This window comes from Charadrius vociferus, unplaced genomic scaffold (assembly GCF_000708025.1).
Source record: "Charadrius vociferus isolate BGI_N301 unplaced genomic scaffold, ASM70802v2 scaffold213, whole genome shotgun sequence".
Lineage (NCBI taxonomy): Eukaryota > Metazoa > Chordata > Aves > Charadriiformes > Charadriidae > Charadrius > Charadrius vociferus.
Genome location: NW_009647828.1, coordinates 7,266,300 through 7,282,802, shown reverse-complemented (window position 1 = coordinate 7,282,802; position 16,503 = coordinate 7,266,300). Strand labels below are relative to the sequence as shown.

General features: G+C 36.6%; 1 protein-coding gene across 1 annotated transcript in view; it reads left to right on the top strand.

The window, feature by feature from the left end:
* LETM1 (leucine zipper-EF-hand containing transmembrane protein 1) overlaps window positions 1-16,503 on the top strand; it is a 27,425-nt gene that overhangs the window by 985 nt on the left and 9,937 nt on the right. Inside the window, 6 exon segments of the mRNA XM_009882569.1 lie at window positions 3,750-3,807; window positions 6,490-6,946; window positions 11,674-11,817; window positions 12,848-12,985; window positions 15,750-15,953; window positions 16,436-16,502. Of these exon segments, the coding sequence (XP_009880871.1) occupies window positions 3,750-3,807; window positions 6,490-6,946; window positions 11,674-11,817; window positions 12,848-12,985; window positions 15,750-15,953; window positions 16,436-16,502 (1,068 nt within the window).

Genomic DNA, 16,503 nt, shown 5'->3' with positions numbered 1-16,503 from the left:
GGCCCGGCAGCGCGGCCCTCGCTCCCTGGCTGCTGGGGCCGGCGGTGGGCAGCGCCTCTCCTCGCACTTGGTTGTTTGCCAGGGTGGTCTGAGGGGATGCGTTCCCTTAATGGCAGTTAGGACACATGCATCTCTTAAATGCCAGCTGGCTGAGGAAGAAAGGGGAAAAAAAGGAGAAAAAAAAAAAGCACGTGTTTTTTATTAAGGTATAAAAGCACGTTACTATGTTTCAGTCCTACCTGCCTTGTTCCCAGTATAGCTTGGCTGTGAAGTTGTGTTCTCACTAGTTATATACTTCTCAATACTCTTCAAGAAAGTACAAGAGGTTATTCTCGTAGTCTATGTTAGGAAGGAAATGTGAATTTGCCTCTTTCCAAGTGGCTTTGAAAGCTTGGGAAAATAAAAAGGAAACTCAGTGTGTGATACTGTTTCCATTAATAATCAAGATAATTTGGCAGTTTAAATATCTTTGGGTGGTGAGGTTTAATGACATGAAACAGCTGATAACTTGTGACGTGCATGAGGCCTGTGGTTGCTTTTTACGTCCTTGAGTTGGAATGGCAGGGGTTTAGTGAGGAATGAGTGAAAGCTTAACAGGCAGTGGTTTGTCACTGACGCTGAGCCCTGACTTGTCACTGCAGTGCTGTCAGTGACAACAAGAGGGTATCTCTGTGTTCAGATTCTCGCAAACTTGATCAACCATATTCATGCTTGTTCATTTTGATAAACAAGCTGTCTTGTTGGTTACCACTAATCACTCAAGTGTGGTTGGTTCTTGTAGTTGATGGTTTTTTAGCTACTGTTGTAAAGACATTTATATAGGTTGAGTTTGTACAGTAACCTGAGCAAAAACCTGGGGTATCTTAGCCATCCAGTTTATTTAAAACAGGGAAAAAACATCCATGTACCTTCAAATTAGATGGTAGGTTTGATTCTTCTTGTGGCATAGCATAAGAAGAAATGCTAACCGTCTCAGCAACTTTGTGTGATAAGTCTTACCCTATGTAAAAATTCTCATTTGCTGAAATACTGCAATAGAATCAAGTCATTTGTGTGCTGTGCTGCACTATGCCTATGATGCAATCAATGCTTTTATTTGGAGTGTTAATCTATTCTTAACACATTATTGTATGGTGTAAACTTTTGTATAGTGTTTTGCTTTACTTAGCTCATCTTCTTTGCTTTACGTGTAAGTAGTCTAAGATTAAGTTAAAGCTAAGTGCTTCTAAGAATCCTAAATGTTCTTCCCGTAAAGATCAGGCTGTTAAGTACTGCAAGCTTATACTTCTGTAGGGGCTTACTTCATGTTAGCCTTCTCTTTTTAAAAACTCTAAACATAGTAACAATACGCAGCTATTCTACATTTAAAACTTTGGTTTTGATGCTTCATTATATTTAAAAAGAAAGTTTCTCGTGACTTCTTTTTTATGAGGAATATGTTAACATATCCAGCTTTTCTGGCACTAACATCTTTCTTACTTTGAAACCAAGTAATCCTAATGCAGGTTTCTTAAATGAACATTGTTGAAGAGGGTAAGCTACATTCACCTTGCTGAGACACTTCTGTATGTCTGTATTATCCTAGAAGCAAGGAGTATGGACTTTGCTCCAGAAAGAGCAAAGAAGAAGAAAGTATATATTTTATTTTAGGGCTGGCTTGCTCTTAGATACATGATTAGAACAGATACTGCAAAACATAAAGAACTCTAGTTGTCAGAACTGACAAAGTTGAAATTGACAGTTGTTCTGCAGAATCTTTTGGTAAAGTGATGTTTCTGTGTGCCTGTTCACACTCCAAATGGCTGTATGACAAGAAGTGTTTGAGTCAGCGTGTTTTCTTACGGTAACCTTGGAATTTTGTTCTTTGACCCCTTCCTTAGCATTAATGAGTCTGGTTGGGGAAAAAAAAAAAAAAAAGATAAGCAAAGTGAAAGTGTCTTGCTATTACAGAGTTTTATCTAAGAAACTCCAAGCCAGTTTTGATCTCCAGATCATACCTCTTTGTCCTAGGAGCACCTGTCCATAGTAGGTAATGTCCTCTACTAGTAGGACTTTCGTTTTTGGCACATAGGCTTTGTATGCTTTGCCCCACCTTATTTTGGAAGTATCTCTTTTCCTCAAATAATTAGCATATTTTGTTGGGGAAGGCTTTGATGATCAGCATTGGATGCTGTGTTTTCTCAGATACAATTGCCTATCTATATCTTAGCTTTGATGGTGGAAAAGTTGACCAGTAACCTCTTAAATGACCTTTCTACCCTGCTTTCTCTTAGGATTGACCAGAAATAGTAGGTTCCAGGTGGAAGGAAGAAGCAAACCACAGCATGTCTACTCCATGCAGCCTTCCATTTTTGTTTTGGTTACTGTGAGTTCTGAAAATATTGGCTAAAAAGATTCAAGGCCTGTGAAGTCTTGCTCATGTGATCTGCCTTTGTTCTGTTCAGGAGTCTTTTTGCACTTGGTATTGGCTACCTATTGAGTTATTGCAGTTAGGTGTTGATACAAGTTGGTTTTGGTTTGTTTGTTTGGTTTTTTTAATTGCTTTATGGAGACATTGTTTTCTAGTGGGCTCAGAGATGATTTTCAGTGACTGTAGATTGTATACAGCCACTAGGTAGCATTTTATGTAGTTGACAGTGCTTCCATGGTGTTGGGTGGTTGGAAGGCTTTCAAGGATGGCCTTTATTGAAGCATGTGAATTGGCTTAGATAATTTATCATTTGATGATCTCCTCAATTTATTTCCAGAGTGGATGCTGCTTGTCTCTGTAGCTGGATAGGGGATGCCTGTATGTAGGCATCAGTCATCCTTGTGGACTTTATTAGTTATTATTAGGACTGGTTCTGAGTTAACATTTCAAATAAAATTCATTTTGAGGAACACAGCATTTGCTGGGAGGCTAACTTTTCATATTCTTTGGATCAGTCTCTTGCCTTTCAAGGCAGTTTGTATCCTTTGCAGAGATCCAGGGGTAGAGCTATTTTTACCAGGTGCTAATCAAAATGGACAGCAATGTATTGAAATGGTGTTGCAGTTCTAGTTCTTTAGTGAAGTGTATTTAGGTTCCTACTCACATTTTATTTGTTGTCCTGCTTAAAACAAACAAAACAAAATTTCATCCTAGACATTTGGCAAGTGCTCTGTTTGGATCACCTAGTAAGTACTGTGTTGTCATGGAGCCATTCAAAAATTTGGTTTCAGTGAAGTTTTTCTGCAATATAGTTGCTTATCTGAAGGATTTGGGAACCTGTTTTCAGGCAGTTGAACAAGTGCAAGCAATACCTCACACATCCACGGAGTTCAACTGTATGTACGGACAGTTTGCACGGACGGTTTGCTTGAACACTTATGGAGATGTCAGCCGCATTACAGAATTGCTTCCCACCTGTTTTCTCTTTCTTATCCTGAAAATTTGGATTACAGTTTGAGAGAAATAAGAAGAACAAGGCATGTGCTTTGATTTGTGTTGGAATAGGATGAGGTATTTGGGCTTCAGTACTTCACATGGTTATTGTCAAAGCAATTTCAGTCTTGGCTGTTTGCAATGCACAATCATTCAAAGTGTGAATGTGCTTACAAACAGTGCCCTAAGGAAGTTGCTGTTAAGCAGCATCTGTTTTGTGTTTTCAGTAGTAGCCATTCCTAAGGTTGGTCTTTTAAATCATGTACTTGTGTGTATACTGTTCAGTGTATGCGTAAATGTCTTCCTGAATTTCAGAATTTATGCTAATTATTAGTATTTTTCCTAGGTAACTTGGGAGATCGGGCATGTCTTAGCTGTACATCCCTGAGGCTGGCAAACAAAATGTGAGTAAATATGAACTTTTTTCTAAACTCAAAACTGTACAAAACCATCAGTTAGTATACTATCATAGAATGTAGGTTTAAAACTTCTAGACAAAGTGTGAAAATATTAGCTTCAGCTTGTGTTATTGACAGATTAAAGGAAGTCTGAGTATTGCTCTCTTCACCTGCTTGGTTGTGTGTGGGAGAAGGAAAGTGAGATCTTCCTTTTTTTTTTTTTTACTCACTTCCTCCCTTTTTGTTTCACTTAGAATGTGAAAGCAATACAATATAAATGTTGTTCTTGAGTGATTCCAGGTGACATCACGGCATATCATGGGCTTTTTGCATACTTTCTCTGTGGAGTTCCATAGAGTAAACATTCAGTAAAAGCTAGTTTGAAACCCATAGTTGACAGTCAGGAATGTAGATAATTTGAGTTGTATCTTTATTAAACCAAAGTAGTTTATGGTATGTTGCAGCATTGGGTGAGGCTCTCCTAGGAGATGGTGTCCTCTTCTGAAAACGAATCCAACTGCTGTGTGTCCTTATGGAACTTAGAGTTGGATATTGGCGGAATCCATTCTCTGTTCCTGACTTGGCTCACAAGGCGTACTTGTGGATATGAATTTCTTAATTCCTTTCCTTGGAATGTTAAAATATGTATTCTTTAGTTTATTTACAGTCTTAACTGCTCAGGAAATGACAGCTATTCTTCAGTTTCCTAAGTTTCAATTTTAACATAACGATGTACCTCTAGACTTAACCCTCTGATACGAAACATAAAGTAATTCCATTCTTTTTTAGTCATGTTAGTTCTGTATTACTTACTGTATCATTAGTTATGAGAGGGTTTTTTAATACATAAAGCATTTTCAAATCTTTGTTTGCTTTTTAGTAGATTATTATATGGGGCCTCTCTTGGAAAAATGGAAATTTACGATTTACGTCTGTTACATGAGCAGCAGAACATTGGGACAGAAATTCTTGTTATGCTTTTGAGAAGTGTTTTTTTTTTTACCAAAAGGTGCTGTTAATATAATGTTGGTGTTGAAAATAAAACAAACTGGTGCCCGCACCCCACGTGATCCAGATCCAAAACCAAGGGACTCTAACAATACAAGTACTGAGGACAGCTTGGGATAGAAGTTCTATGTCTGACATAGTGCTAGTGAAAGTGTGTTCAAAGAGGCACATTTTTTTTGTGAAAAAATGTAGATTTAGAAGCAGTTCTGCTGGCAGAGCTCTCTTCCTCTCTGCATGCAGAAGAATGTAGATGTATATAGGTGGAACTTGGTCTGTAGGCCTGGAGCTCTGCTTTTGGGAAATGACTTAGAGTCATGATGGATTGATTTATGCAAGTGTTTTAATTTGGTTTTGAATATGTACTTTATTTTCTTAAAGGAACTGTAATTCTCATTAGTTAATACCTGTGCAAGTCTGTAATTTTCCAGCTAGTCAAGAAAATGTTTAGTGTAGCTGTATATGTTTCAGAGATCATCTGACCATTGAATGGTCAGATGCTTAAAATCTTAGTTTAAGCTAAAAAATAATATGTGTTTAAAAAGTAATAATTTGGTCTTTTTTTTGTACAAAGCTGTATTTGAATAATGTTAAATAGCTGAAACCATTAAAGCAATGTAAACTTCATTGGATGCATGTGATAATTAAGTTTATAAAGTACTTCTGGCTGAAAATTGAGTGAGGCTAATACTTGTAAGTGTTCAATAAGCTTTTTTTTTTCCTTAAAGTGTTACTCGGAGCTGTTGATCCACTTGCACCTATTTTCTGTGCATTGACTGAAGACAAGAGCACATTCTGATTTTGGTTTGGTAGCACAAGGGCTCAGTGAAGAAACAGCCCAGTTGTTTCCATCCTGTAGACGACTTAATGCTGGCATTTCAGTTTGAGGGACACCTAATGGAATGCATTTATATAAAATATTTTATCTACTGTTTTAAGTTTGTCATACCCTTTTATAAAAGTGTGTACAGTCCTACTTGCATATAATGAGTAGTTCTTCTGTGTGTATAATGAGTTTGGGGTGTTGGAGCAATGTTTTCCTTCTAACTTCAGTTTACATTTAATAAAACAAAAAGAACAAAATTCTGAGTAATGTAGAGGGGTGTTGGTTCTGTGTACCCCCGCTCAGTACCATGATGGAATTTGTGCATAAAGTTTTTGCTGAAAAAGGAAAAACAGATGCATGGAGATAGCAAAAGCCGAACTCTAATGAAATTGGATTTCTCTGATAATAATTCTGTTGCTCTAACTCAGCACCTGTGCGAAGTCTACAGCTTGTATTTATTTCTTGAGTATTTTGTTCAAACAAGAGAACCAATAGCAGGAGCTTTGTTACTTATGGATTTACAGATTTGTTTTCAAATGTAGCTTTCTAAATGGAAAGCACTTTTGGTTGCTACTCTTTATTTAATTGGAGTGAAATAAGCTACCTTTTCAAAGTTGTTCAATGGAAAATTCCCTGCAGGTTGTTTTTGTCATGAAGTAAAGACAAGCGTTCTTTTGAGGTATAGACGTCCTGATCCTGAGAGTCACAGGTTTGGGGTTTTTTTCCTTAAATATGGCATAAATATTTCTCAAATTATGCGTTTTATAAATACATAAAATTATGTAACTATACAAATATATTATACATAAATAGCTTATGATCTATTGCTAATTCTTGAATGCTTTTTTCTTTTGAAGGACTGTACACTTTAAATATTGCACTAGTGTCCCTCCTGTTTACGCATACTCCAAAAAAGATCGCTACTGTTGTTGGACTAAAGGATCTGAACAAATATACTTTACTCTTGCAAGTACTTCTGGCTCATGGACGCCACTAGCAACCATAGGTGTTTTAGGTCCCCAGTATCTTCCAGTTAGATGGTGGCATTCTTCACATCCCCTTCGAGATGACTCCATAGTTGAAAAGTCACTGAAGTCCTTAAAGGACAAAAACAAGAAGTTGGAAGAAGGAGGTCCTGTATATAGTCCAACAGAAGTGGAAGTTGTGAAAAAATCTCTTGGACAGAGGATTGTGGATGAACTGAAGCACTATTACCATGGTTTTCGGTTACTGTGGATTGACACAAAAATAGCTGCAAGGATGCTCTGGCGAATACTTCATGGAAACACTTTGTCTCGTCGAGAACGGAGACAGGTACTGAGTAAATAGCAATTTTGTTTGATTATCCTTAGCAATTGCTCCATTTTATTTGAACTGAGTTGGTTCTTTCTGTAGTCTTCTGTTCCTAGGATTAAAATTGCTAGGTGTATTTCCCTTCTCCTCCCTATGAGGACACTAAAAATTTTGGATATGCCTCAAAAACATTTTAGTCTTGTACCCCATTATTGAACATAAATTTGGTATTTTCTAGTTGGAACAGCAGATAATTCTTCTGTTTTGTCATGTGGACAGCAGTTGCGGTTTGTTCTCAAGTTCCCATCCATGTGCTGTACGTCCATGTGTGTACGTGGTCACTTTCTCTGTTTTTTCACTCCAGCTGGAAAAATAGAAGGAAAATGCTTCTAGTAAAGGTTGGATTTGTGCCAATTCTGTTGTGTTTCTTTTTTTAAACAGAAGAAAAGCTGTAGGCTGAAATACACGATTGATAATGGGATATTAGTGCTATCTCAGTTATATTTGTGAGATAATTTTAGTCTAAAGAAAATAATTTGAGGAAAGTTTTTTGTTTTGTATATTTGTTTTTCTTTATGGCATGTAGCTTACATCTATGAAACTGTAAAAATGCAATTGATAATTTTGAAGAAGAAGGAAGAGGGGATGGAGGTGAAATCTGGAGTGCAAAATGAGAGCTTTCAAATTAGGATAATGTGCATTTCAATAGTAATTTCAGTTTGTGGACAAAGTAAATATGCTTATTCAACTAGGATTAAAAGATGTGGATATTTAACAAAATTTGATGTGAGCTCATATATGGAAAGACTTCTAAATAATAAGCTGTTTTAAAACTGGCATAATTTAGAAACATTTTTTGAAAAAATGCATTGGTATTCAACCTCACCAGTTCATTAGCAATATGTCAAAGATACTGATTTAATCGTTCTCATTTTACAGTTTTTAAAGACAAGATGTTTAGGCAGTTTATACATATAAAATTTTCAAGTCTGTCTTCCTGCCTTTTTAAAAAAGAAAAAAAGCATTTCAACAGATGCTGGGAAAAAAATGTGCTGGAAGAAATGTTGGCAAGTGAAAAGTGTATGTACTCCAGCAGCAGGAGTAAATAGTGCTGCTTGTAATCATGGTCTGGTTCTCTGCAGTTTGTACACTGTACATGCAGTGTGCTAGGTTCACATGTCTGCCTTCAAAAATTTTGTTAAATGATAAAACGTACGAATATTTGCTTATTGTTTTAATCATTTTTGGGTAAGGTTAGGTACATAGTTGAACATTTTCATTTGTAATTAAAAAACATCACATCTTAATGCAGTATGCAAAATTCTCTTTTCCTCTATTCGCAAGGTTAGACAACTAACAACAATTGTTAAATGCACATGCAGCAGTTTTCATCTGTGATTACATTTGGTCTCTTTCTACATCAGCACTGGTTGATGGTATTTGGTCTCAGCATCTTCACGCTACTTATTTTTGCCCTCTTCCTTATGCTGGTACAAGAGTATGCTTGGCAGCTGATGCAGCTGAGACGTTGCTCAGCAATAAATATAACAGTCTGTGCTGACGTAAGAGAGGGGATTATGTAGTGCCAAGAAAGAGTAACTGAGGATAGGGGGGAATGAGGACTGCAGGACTTCTTGAAGTAGCAGTTCTGGCTTGTGCTGGCTTATTGAGAGCTTTGGGAAACTTGGAAAACCAAGTGAGACAAATTAATTCATGGTTTAAAACCATGAGTCAGAAATCCTCTAGAGGGCAAGATTGGAACCATTGGTTTTCCTGCCTGTTTCATGTTCACTGAGGCATACTGCTGAGAAATTATACAAACAACAGGAAAATATGTATATCATGGAAATATCTCTGCTGAAAGATCAGGACTGTGTTCTACAAGGTGTGAACCTTTAGAAGTAATATGTTATATTTGGTCACACATGCATTATTCCATCCATAGATGGATTTATTCCTTTGATTGTCCTTTGGTTTCATCGTCTAGTGATAGTAGAGCTGTCTTTCTCATGTTTACATAGTGGTCTGGCATTTGGCCTTCCTAATTTATTTTTTTTTCGGTGCAGATGTGCGATTTCAGTATCATATCCCTCACTTTAAATAAAACAGAAATTTATTGTGCAGGTATAAATTAGTATTTACACTGACGTAGCCCGTCTCTTACCTAATCATGTGTATGTTTGTAAGTGTGCAATCCAGTGTAGAAGATGTAGAGAAAAGAGTTTTAAGAACTAGAGTAATGGTATTGTCTCAATCTAGATTTTGTGTTTTCTTTATATGGAAGTAGAGGACGTCTTTGTCTCTTGAATGGAGTCGTGGTAAGCTTAGAACCCAGGGTCAGTGAAAAGCAAACCAGCCTACAGCTGAACAAAACCCTTTTCATGTGCTTTTTTTAAACCTTACTTTGTTTCAACACAGTTCATTTTTTATCAGTTCAGCCTTAAGAGGGAGCGTACTGACTGATTTAAAGAAGTCTTAAAACTTTGATGCCAGCTTAGCTACAGCTTTGCAAAAGTTGCTCCTGAACTTTAAAAAAAATATATTTGAAGTACATACTGCTTTAGATAGATTAAACTGCATATGAACTGACAGTCCTAGTGAAATCTTATCTTCATGCAGACTGACAAATGAGTTATTTCTGCCTGCCCTTTCCTTCCTCTTTGGATGCAATAATGGAAAGATATCCAAGTGATCTAACCACATCAACAAGCAATTGCAGCGTGGCTAATGCAGGGAGCTATTGCATATGTAAACCAAAACTTAATTCCAAAATTCTGCTTGTACAATTGCTGGTAGGATTTGGATTCAACGGGATCACATATCTACGCTTGTGAGGGGAGGCAGGAAGAAATAAAACATGCAAAATATGATACTGGCTGTTAAAAACTAATTGCTCTACTGCTGCCTCCTACAGCAGGATGGTTCAGGACATGGAAGTGAGATGGCAAACACTATGGAGTTTGTGGCAAGTGTATCAGCTTCACAAACTCTTCAATCCTGCAGAGGAGGTAGAAGTGGAGTACGTGAACTGTAGCAGCAGATACAGAGCAGTCACAAGTTTTTCACGCTGTGCTGCCAAATAATGTGTGTGTAATCATGCACCATTGTATTAGGTTCCTGTGCAAAGTTGTTTTCCTTGAGTTAGAGGAGGGTGCAGTTTCATGATTTATGTAAGCTGATCCAGGACAGTGCTGCTGTGAAAAAGGCCAGTCCTGCTTGGTGCTTAAATCAAGTTTTCCAACACCTTCCCCCGTGCCCCCATCCCCCCGATTTTGGCTTGTACTGATCCTTTTTTTCTTGTCTGTGTATGTATTTATGGATTTTGCCTTGTACAAATACTTGCACATGCTGTTTAAAAATAGATACTGGATAGAAATAGGAACTCTGTACTGCACTCTATAGAAGTTTTTGAGTTGGTTTTTTTTTGTTAGCGAAAATGTACTTGTTCTTCTGACTTGTAAAATTTTCTTCCAAACTTTCTTACATCTTTTTGAACTCCCTGGTAGTCATTTATCTTCTATTGTTGGAATGAATGGAAAAATCTTTGAGCCTGTAAACAATGGACCAAAGCATCCCTTCTGGGAAACTGAATTTTTTATATACAAAGAAAAATGTCGAACTTTGGATCTGTGGAGTTTGTGCATTCCTCAAACGGTATTTAAGATTTTGGCTGGTTTTAGGCTAAGAAAACGATGGTTGAAGTTTTACTGGGTTTGTATTCAAGCAAAGCAGTCCTAGCGGCATGCAGTCTATACTGGTTGTTGCTGCTGTTCCCCCCCTGGATTGGCATGAGCTGTGGGGAGGGGATGGAGGGGAAAGCATGCATTTACTTCTGTAATAGCATTTATATTGCCAGCTTTTCCCAATCATAGCTATGTTTATCAAATCATGATGTTGAATGACAGCGCTGTGGTAGTAGTGTACTGTAGTGTATGTCTGACCTTCAGTCCCTGATTTAGGAACTGACAATATTTCCAATAACTGGTTATTTGCTTTGTAAAATGATGTAGAGTAAAGCAAGATCTGCATTCCCCAATATAACCCAAGTTGTTATGCTTCCAACGAGTACTGAAAGAATTGATTATAGACTGTACAGCCTAATACTACATTTCTGGGTGTACAGAAGTCAGAAGGACAATATTTATTTTATGCAGTTCAAGTAACTAATGCATCAGCCTGCTTCAGAGGATTACTGCTCTAGAAAAGCAGTGATTTTTTTTTTTTTTTTAAAAAAAGAATCTACCAAGCTGGGCTCATTACCCTGGATTTAAATGTACATTACAATTGTTATAAGGCAGAGGGGGAGGGATCTTTCATTTTATTCTTGATTACTTAGTCCATAGTAGCTCATGCATGTAAGAAGTGGTGGAGCACAAATAAAGATGAATAAAGGAAGTTAAGCAGCTTTAACGACAACAAATGACCACCTCCTGTTTTCAGGTGCTTTTAAGAGGTTTAAATGAGATACTTGTTCAGTAATCCTATTGAGACACAGTGAGGCTTTTGAAATACTTTCTATAGTGTTGAAAACTGGTGAAACTCTGGCACTCTGTAGCATATAGCAACTTGAAGAAAAAGATAATAAAAACTGACTTTGTCACATCCTTTTTCTGTGTTATTTTAAATTTCCCCCAGCAAATATATATATGTGAATTTAAGTGATAATGTGGATGATCATATCGAGTATTTTTTAAATAAATATTTAAAAATGTGCTTATCAATACATTTTATTTTTTTTTCCTTTCCAGTTTCTTCGAATATGTGCCGATCTCTTCCGCTTGGTCCCTTTCCTGGTTTTTCTTGTTGTCCCATTTATGGAATTTTTGCTTCCAGTAGCTCTTAAGTTGTTCCCTAATATGCTTCCGTCTACATTTGAGACAAAGTCTAAAAAGGTAAGCAGGTCTGAATCTATAATCCAGTAATATGTTTTGAAAAAAATAGAACTTTTCTCAGTAAAGAAATCGGAAAAATTCTAAAACCCAGAAAAATTCTAAAAATTAGATATTTTTTTTTCTTCAGTATTGGGGGAATGCTTTTATCTTCTTTATGTTTTGATGATCTTGCTGTTAACATATAATAATGAACCAGTGCCATCCTGGTTTACCTTGTTATATAGGCAGGTGCTTAGCTATCAGGGCTGTAAGTTTCTATTGTCTCTTTTGCTATCCTCATCTCCATTTTCTCTTACAAAGCAGAAATGAAAGCTATGAAACTTTATTTTTCTAGTTTGTATTAAAATGGGCAGACTTGGTTTTAATATTTGTAGTCCTTATTAATTATACATACAAAAAACCTTTCATCAAGAATATTTCAGATAGCTTCTTATGCATCATTTTGTTTAAACTTTAGTTCTTTTAGTTAAGTTTTTTAAAAAAAAACACCGAAAAGCCCCACAATTTTTCACTTCCAGAGCACAAAGTACTTACATGAGGTTTGTACATAGTGAGCTCCCTGTCAGTCACAGATAAAGTACTTACATGAGGTTTGTACATAGTCAGTCACAGATGGGATCAGTCATGATTGCACACTTGATTCTACATGACCATTAATTTTTAATTCTGTGATAAATTCTTCTTTGTTTGGATGAGATGTAGTGTAGGACTTCTGTGCTAGGTACAAGAGTTGGGAATCACCCAAACCAGTTGGTTAGTTTCTATTTTTTTGTTACTAATTCAGAGGGTGCTTGTTAGTTTGAGCACTTCACTCTGTTGGCATTGCGTCTCTTGCTTCATGGAACTTTGAGATGATCAGCCTATTTTTCAGCGTGATTTGGGATCTTTGGTGAGAGTGAATGTCCTGTGATGTGTACGTTACAGCAGAAGTTCAGAACTACTCCACGTAACTTGTCTGAGGGCAGAAGAAGTGGTATTTAGCGTGTGTATTACTAGGAAAAAAACTTAAAACCACGTATTTTTTTAACAGGAGGAAAGATTGAAGAAACAATTGAGAGTAAAACTTGAATTGGCTAAATTCCTTCAAGACACAATTGAGGAGATGGCCTTAAAAAATAAAGCAGCCAAAGGAAATGTTACAAAAGATTTTTCAACGTTCTTTCAAAAGGTAAAAACTTTAAAAGTGTATTTTCTCTTCCTACCAGAAAATAGCTTGGTGTTTTGTTTGGTTTGTGGTAATCATCAGATGCCTTTATTCTGTTGGATTTGAAGAAGAAGGATGTAATAGTCTTTTTAGGGTAGATTTCTTTTTTGCAAGTAATACTTCAGTGTGCTGAAGTTTTACTGTTCTTATCTTTGGTGTTCTGACTGGTTCTTTCACTCTCTGATTCTAGAAGCAGTATTTCTGCTCATTTGCTTCTTGTTCTCTTATTTTGTTAGTAAGTTAAAATTAACATTAAAAAAATCATGCGCTCAGTGATTACTTATGTAGTTTTTTACCTCTTTTTGAACTTTAGGTGTAAAAAGTGGGAGAAAGGAGTTCTTTTCTAATTAACTGATTAAAACTTGGTGGGGAAATGTAAAACTTTTTTTGGTCAAAATTAATTCTGCTTATAAAAACAGCTTTTAAAAGCACAGTTGCTATACTGCTGAAATCCTTTTGGATACTGACTAGAATGTGGTATAATCTGGGGTTTTGCTAGAATGTGAGTGCTGTGTTTGGTGCAAAATTTTTTTATTGGCAAGCAGTTGCTGACACAGACTAAATGTCAGATACCTTCTGCCTACACCGATAGCCTTTGGGTTTGACAGTGTTTCCTTTCACTAACTTGTAGGTAAGGGTTAGGTATTCCCTGGAAAGATGAAAAAAGCTTTTCCTGCTTCTCAGTGCTGAGAATAAAGTTTGAAAGGGTGGGGTAATAAGATCATGTTGTTAGTGCTGCGTAGGTTAGCTCAGATAATGATATTGGCGGGTTTTGCCGGTTGGTATCTGCTTGCAAAGTCCATGTACTTTGAAGCTTCTGTGCAATCATCTGTTTCTGTTTTTTCATCTGTAGAAAATTTTAAAACGTTAGTAATAACAGTTAGTAGTTGAAGCACTGATGCTGCAGGCTCTGGGAACATGCCGCTGCCATGCTTCGTGGTTGGAACATTTCATTTTCATCTGAAAGAACTACTACTGAGAATTTACGTTTGGCCGTTAATTTCTGTGGAAATAAATGACGTATCACTCCACATTTGCTGGAGGAAGTCCCAAGTTCCTCTGACTAAAAAGAAGTTTCAAGCCCTGCATTTCTTATGTGTGGGTGTGCTTTTTACAGCTAGATATTTCTCATTTGTGCCATGGAGACAGACCTTATCAATCTCATTTCACTGTACTAGATAATAAATGTCAGAGCAAGAAGCAGCTTAAATGTTTCCCACCTTTTTGCTGTTCTTTTATAGCCGCTTCTGTAGTGAAGTGTTTGATGGTGCAAGTACCATTGATTCCAGGCTTAACATGTTTGCTTCAGAATTCCAGAATTTATCTGTGTTGCTTTGTAGCCAATGATGTACTAGAAAGTTTCAGTTTGTACTATCAAGAAACATATACTTGGCTCTGCCAAAATTCAGCTTTAAACAAGGAAGAAAATACTTTCTGTATTTGTAAAGTTCCATTTTTGGCTCCTGAAGTGAAGGAGGTGGTGAAGTGGAACAGCAAGGCCTTTGAACTTTCTTTCTCTGAGTTGGTTTCTCTGCTGCACAAGTATCCTGGAGGTTAATGGATTCAAGACCATCGTGTCTTGCAAATTTTTATCTTTTCCTGTACTCTGTAGCCATTTAGTAAAACATTTGAGTTGGCAAGTAAAACAGGTAGGCATAGTAAATCAGGCTGTATAGGTAACGTTAGGTTTTCAGACTCTACTTGATGTCACTTAGCTTATGTTTTCTTTACCGAGCTTAAAAAAAAAAGAGGGATTGGGAAAAGTGTTTTTTGGATATCTGCGTACTTGCTGTTTAGACTGAGGGTGTTAAGTGACTGGGAGTACTTCATTGTTCTGTAGATTTTGGATTCAGTAATATCACTAATAAGCACTTGCTGGTATACTTAAAATAGAAAAATCAACATTTATACAGGTGATAATGTTTTACTGTGACCTGATGAGACTAGGGAATGATATTTATTTTTTTTCCTACTTCTTTGAACTGTTATTTCTGCTTTCAGTATTTGGATTTTACTACTGTGAAGTGCCATTTGGCAACACATAACTTAAAAGCTTAAGTTTGCATTTGTACAAGCAGTTACATAGAACCTTACATTGAGAAAGATGCAGAGTCCTTTCCCAAATAGTGATTTATACTTCGGAATAACTTCAAGTACAGGTGCATTTGCATTGAGGTACTGCAGAACAGTATTGTAAAAAAAGTGTGGTTGTGGAGAGAATATATGTAGGTAAGCATCCGTTTCATAGGGACACCAGTGCTGCAGAATTTTTGCCATTGGATGCTCTTCTCGCTTTATCTTCACGGGATGATGCTTTTAATGTGCCTTTATGTGTAGTAAGTATGGTACCAGAAAGAATACTTGCCAGTGTGACTTCTGAAGCAACTATAAATTTGCTCAGACTTTTTTTTTTGAGGTATCTCATGGCAGTGCCAACTCAGATAGACCTGCTCATCAGTGTACAGATGCATCTAATTTTTTGTTTTGTTAGTTTTATCTAGAGTAATTATGCAGTGTTGTTGTAAACTTCAACACCATTGATTGTTTTGCCTTTTATAGTAAATAAGTTGGCAGTTTTTATATTTCTTTCATGTCCTCTTTGTGTCCTATTTCCTATCCCAAATCGATGCAAAGTATTTGACAAATGAGGAGTATATTTTTATTGTTCAAAATAACGCCCAACTATAACTTGTGCTTTAAAAGCTTTGTTTGTTTGTTTTTCTTACAGATCAGGGAAACTGGTGAAAGACCCAGTAATGAGGAGATCTTAAGGTTCTCTAAACTGTTTGAAGATGAGTTAACTCTGGACAATCTAACCAGGCCTCAGTTGGTGGCACTTTGTAAACTGTTGGAACTTCAGTCAATTGGGACAAATAACTTTCTCCGCTTCCAGCTGACTATGAGGTTGAGAAGCATAAAAGCAGATGACAAAGTGAGTAATTCTAAATAGGCACTGATTAATAATTTTTATATGTAAGACTAATGAGTGTGTGTGGATATATGTATGTCTTTCTAGGTATTTTCCTTTTTGTCTTATTTTTGAGCTAGCTTAGAATGAAAATAGGTTGAAAAGCTTAAAATCAGAAGTGTCCTTCTTTGTAAAGAAAGAGCTGACCTTTTTTTGATCTACCATTAATTGCAGTAAAAGTAATTATGTTACAAAGGAAGGCATTTCTATGAAACTGTAATTTGTAAGGGAGCTGATAAAAATATTAACTTAGAGATTGACATTAGCATTATAGAGCTGTTTAGACTCCAGTATAATGTTTACTCTTTTAAAAGTGGAGGCTATTCTATGTTACCACAGCAGCCTCTAGTGGCCATTGTAAAAATACGGACTTCTGGGCGTGCATCGGTGGTGGCTCTTCAGTTGTGAGCTATTACATGTTAAGGTTTATTTTATGCTTTGTGCAGCTGATTGCTGAAGAAGGAGTTGATAGCCTGACTGTTAAAGAACTGCAGGCAGCTTGTCGTGCCCGAGG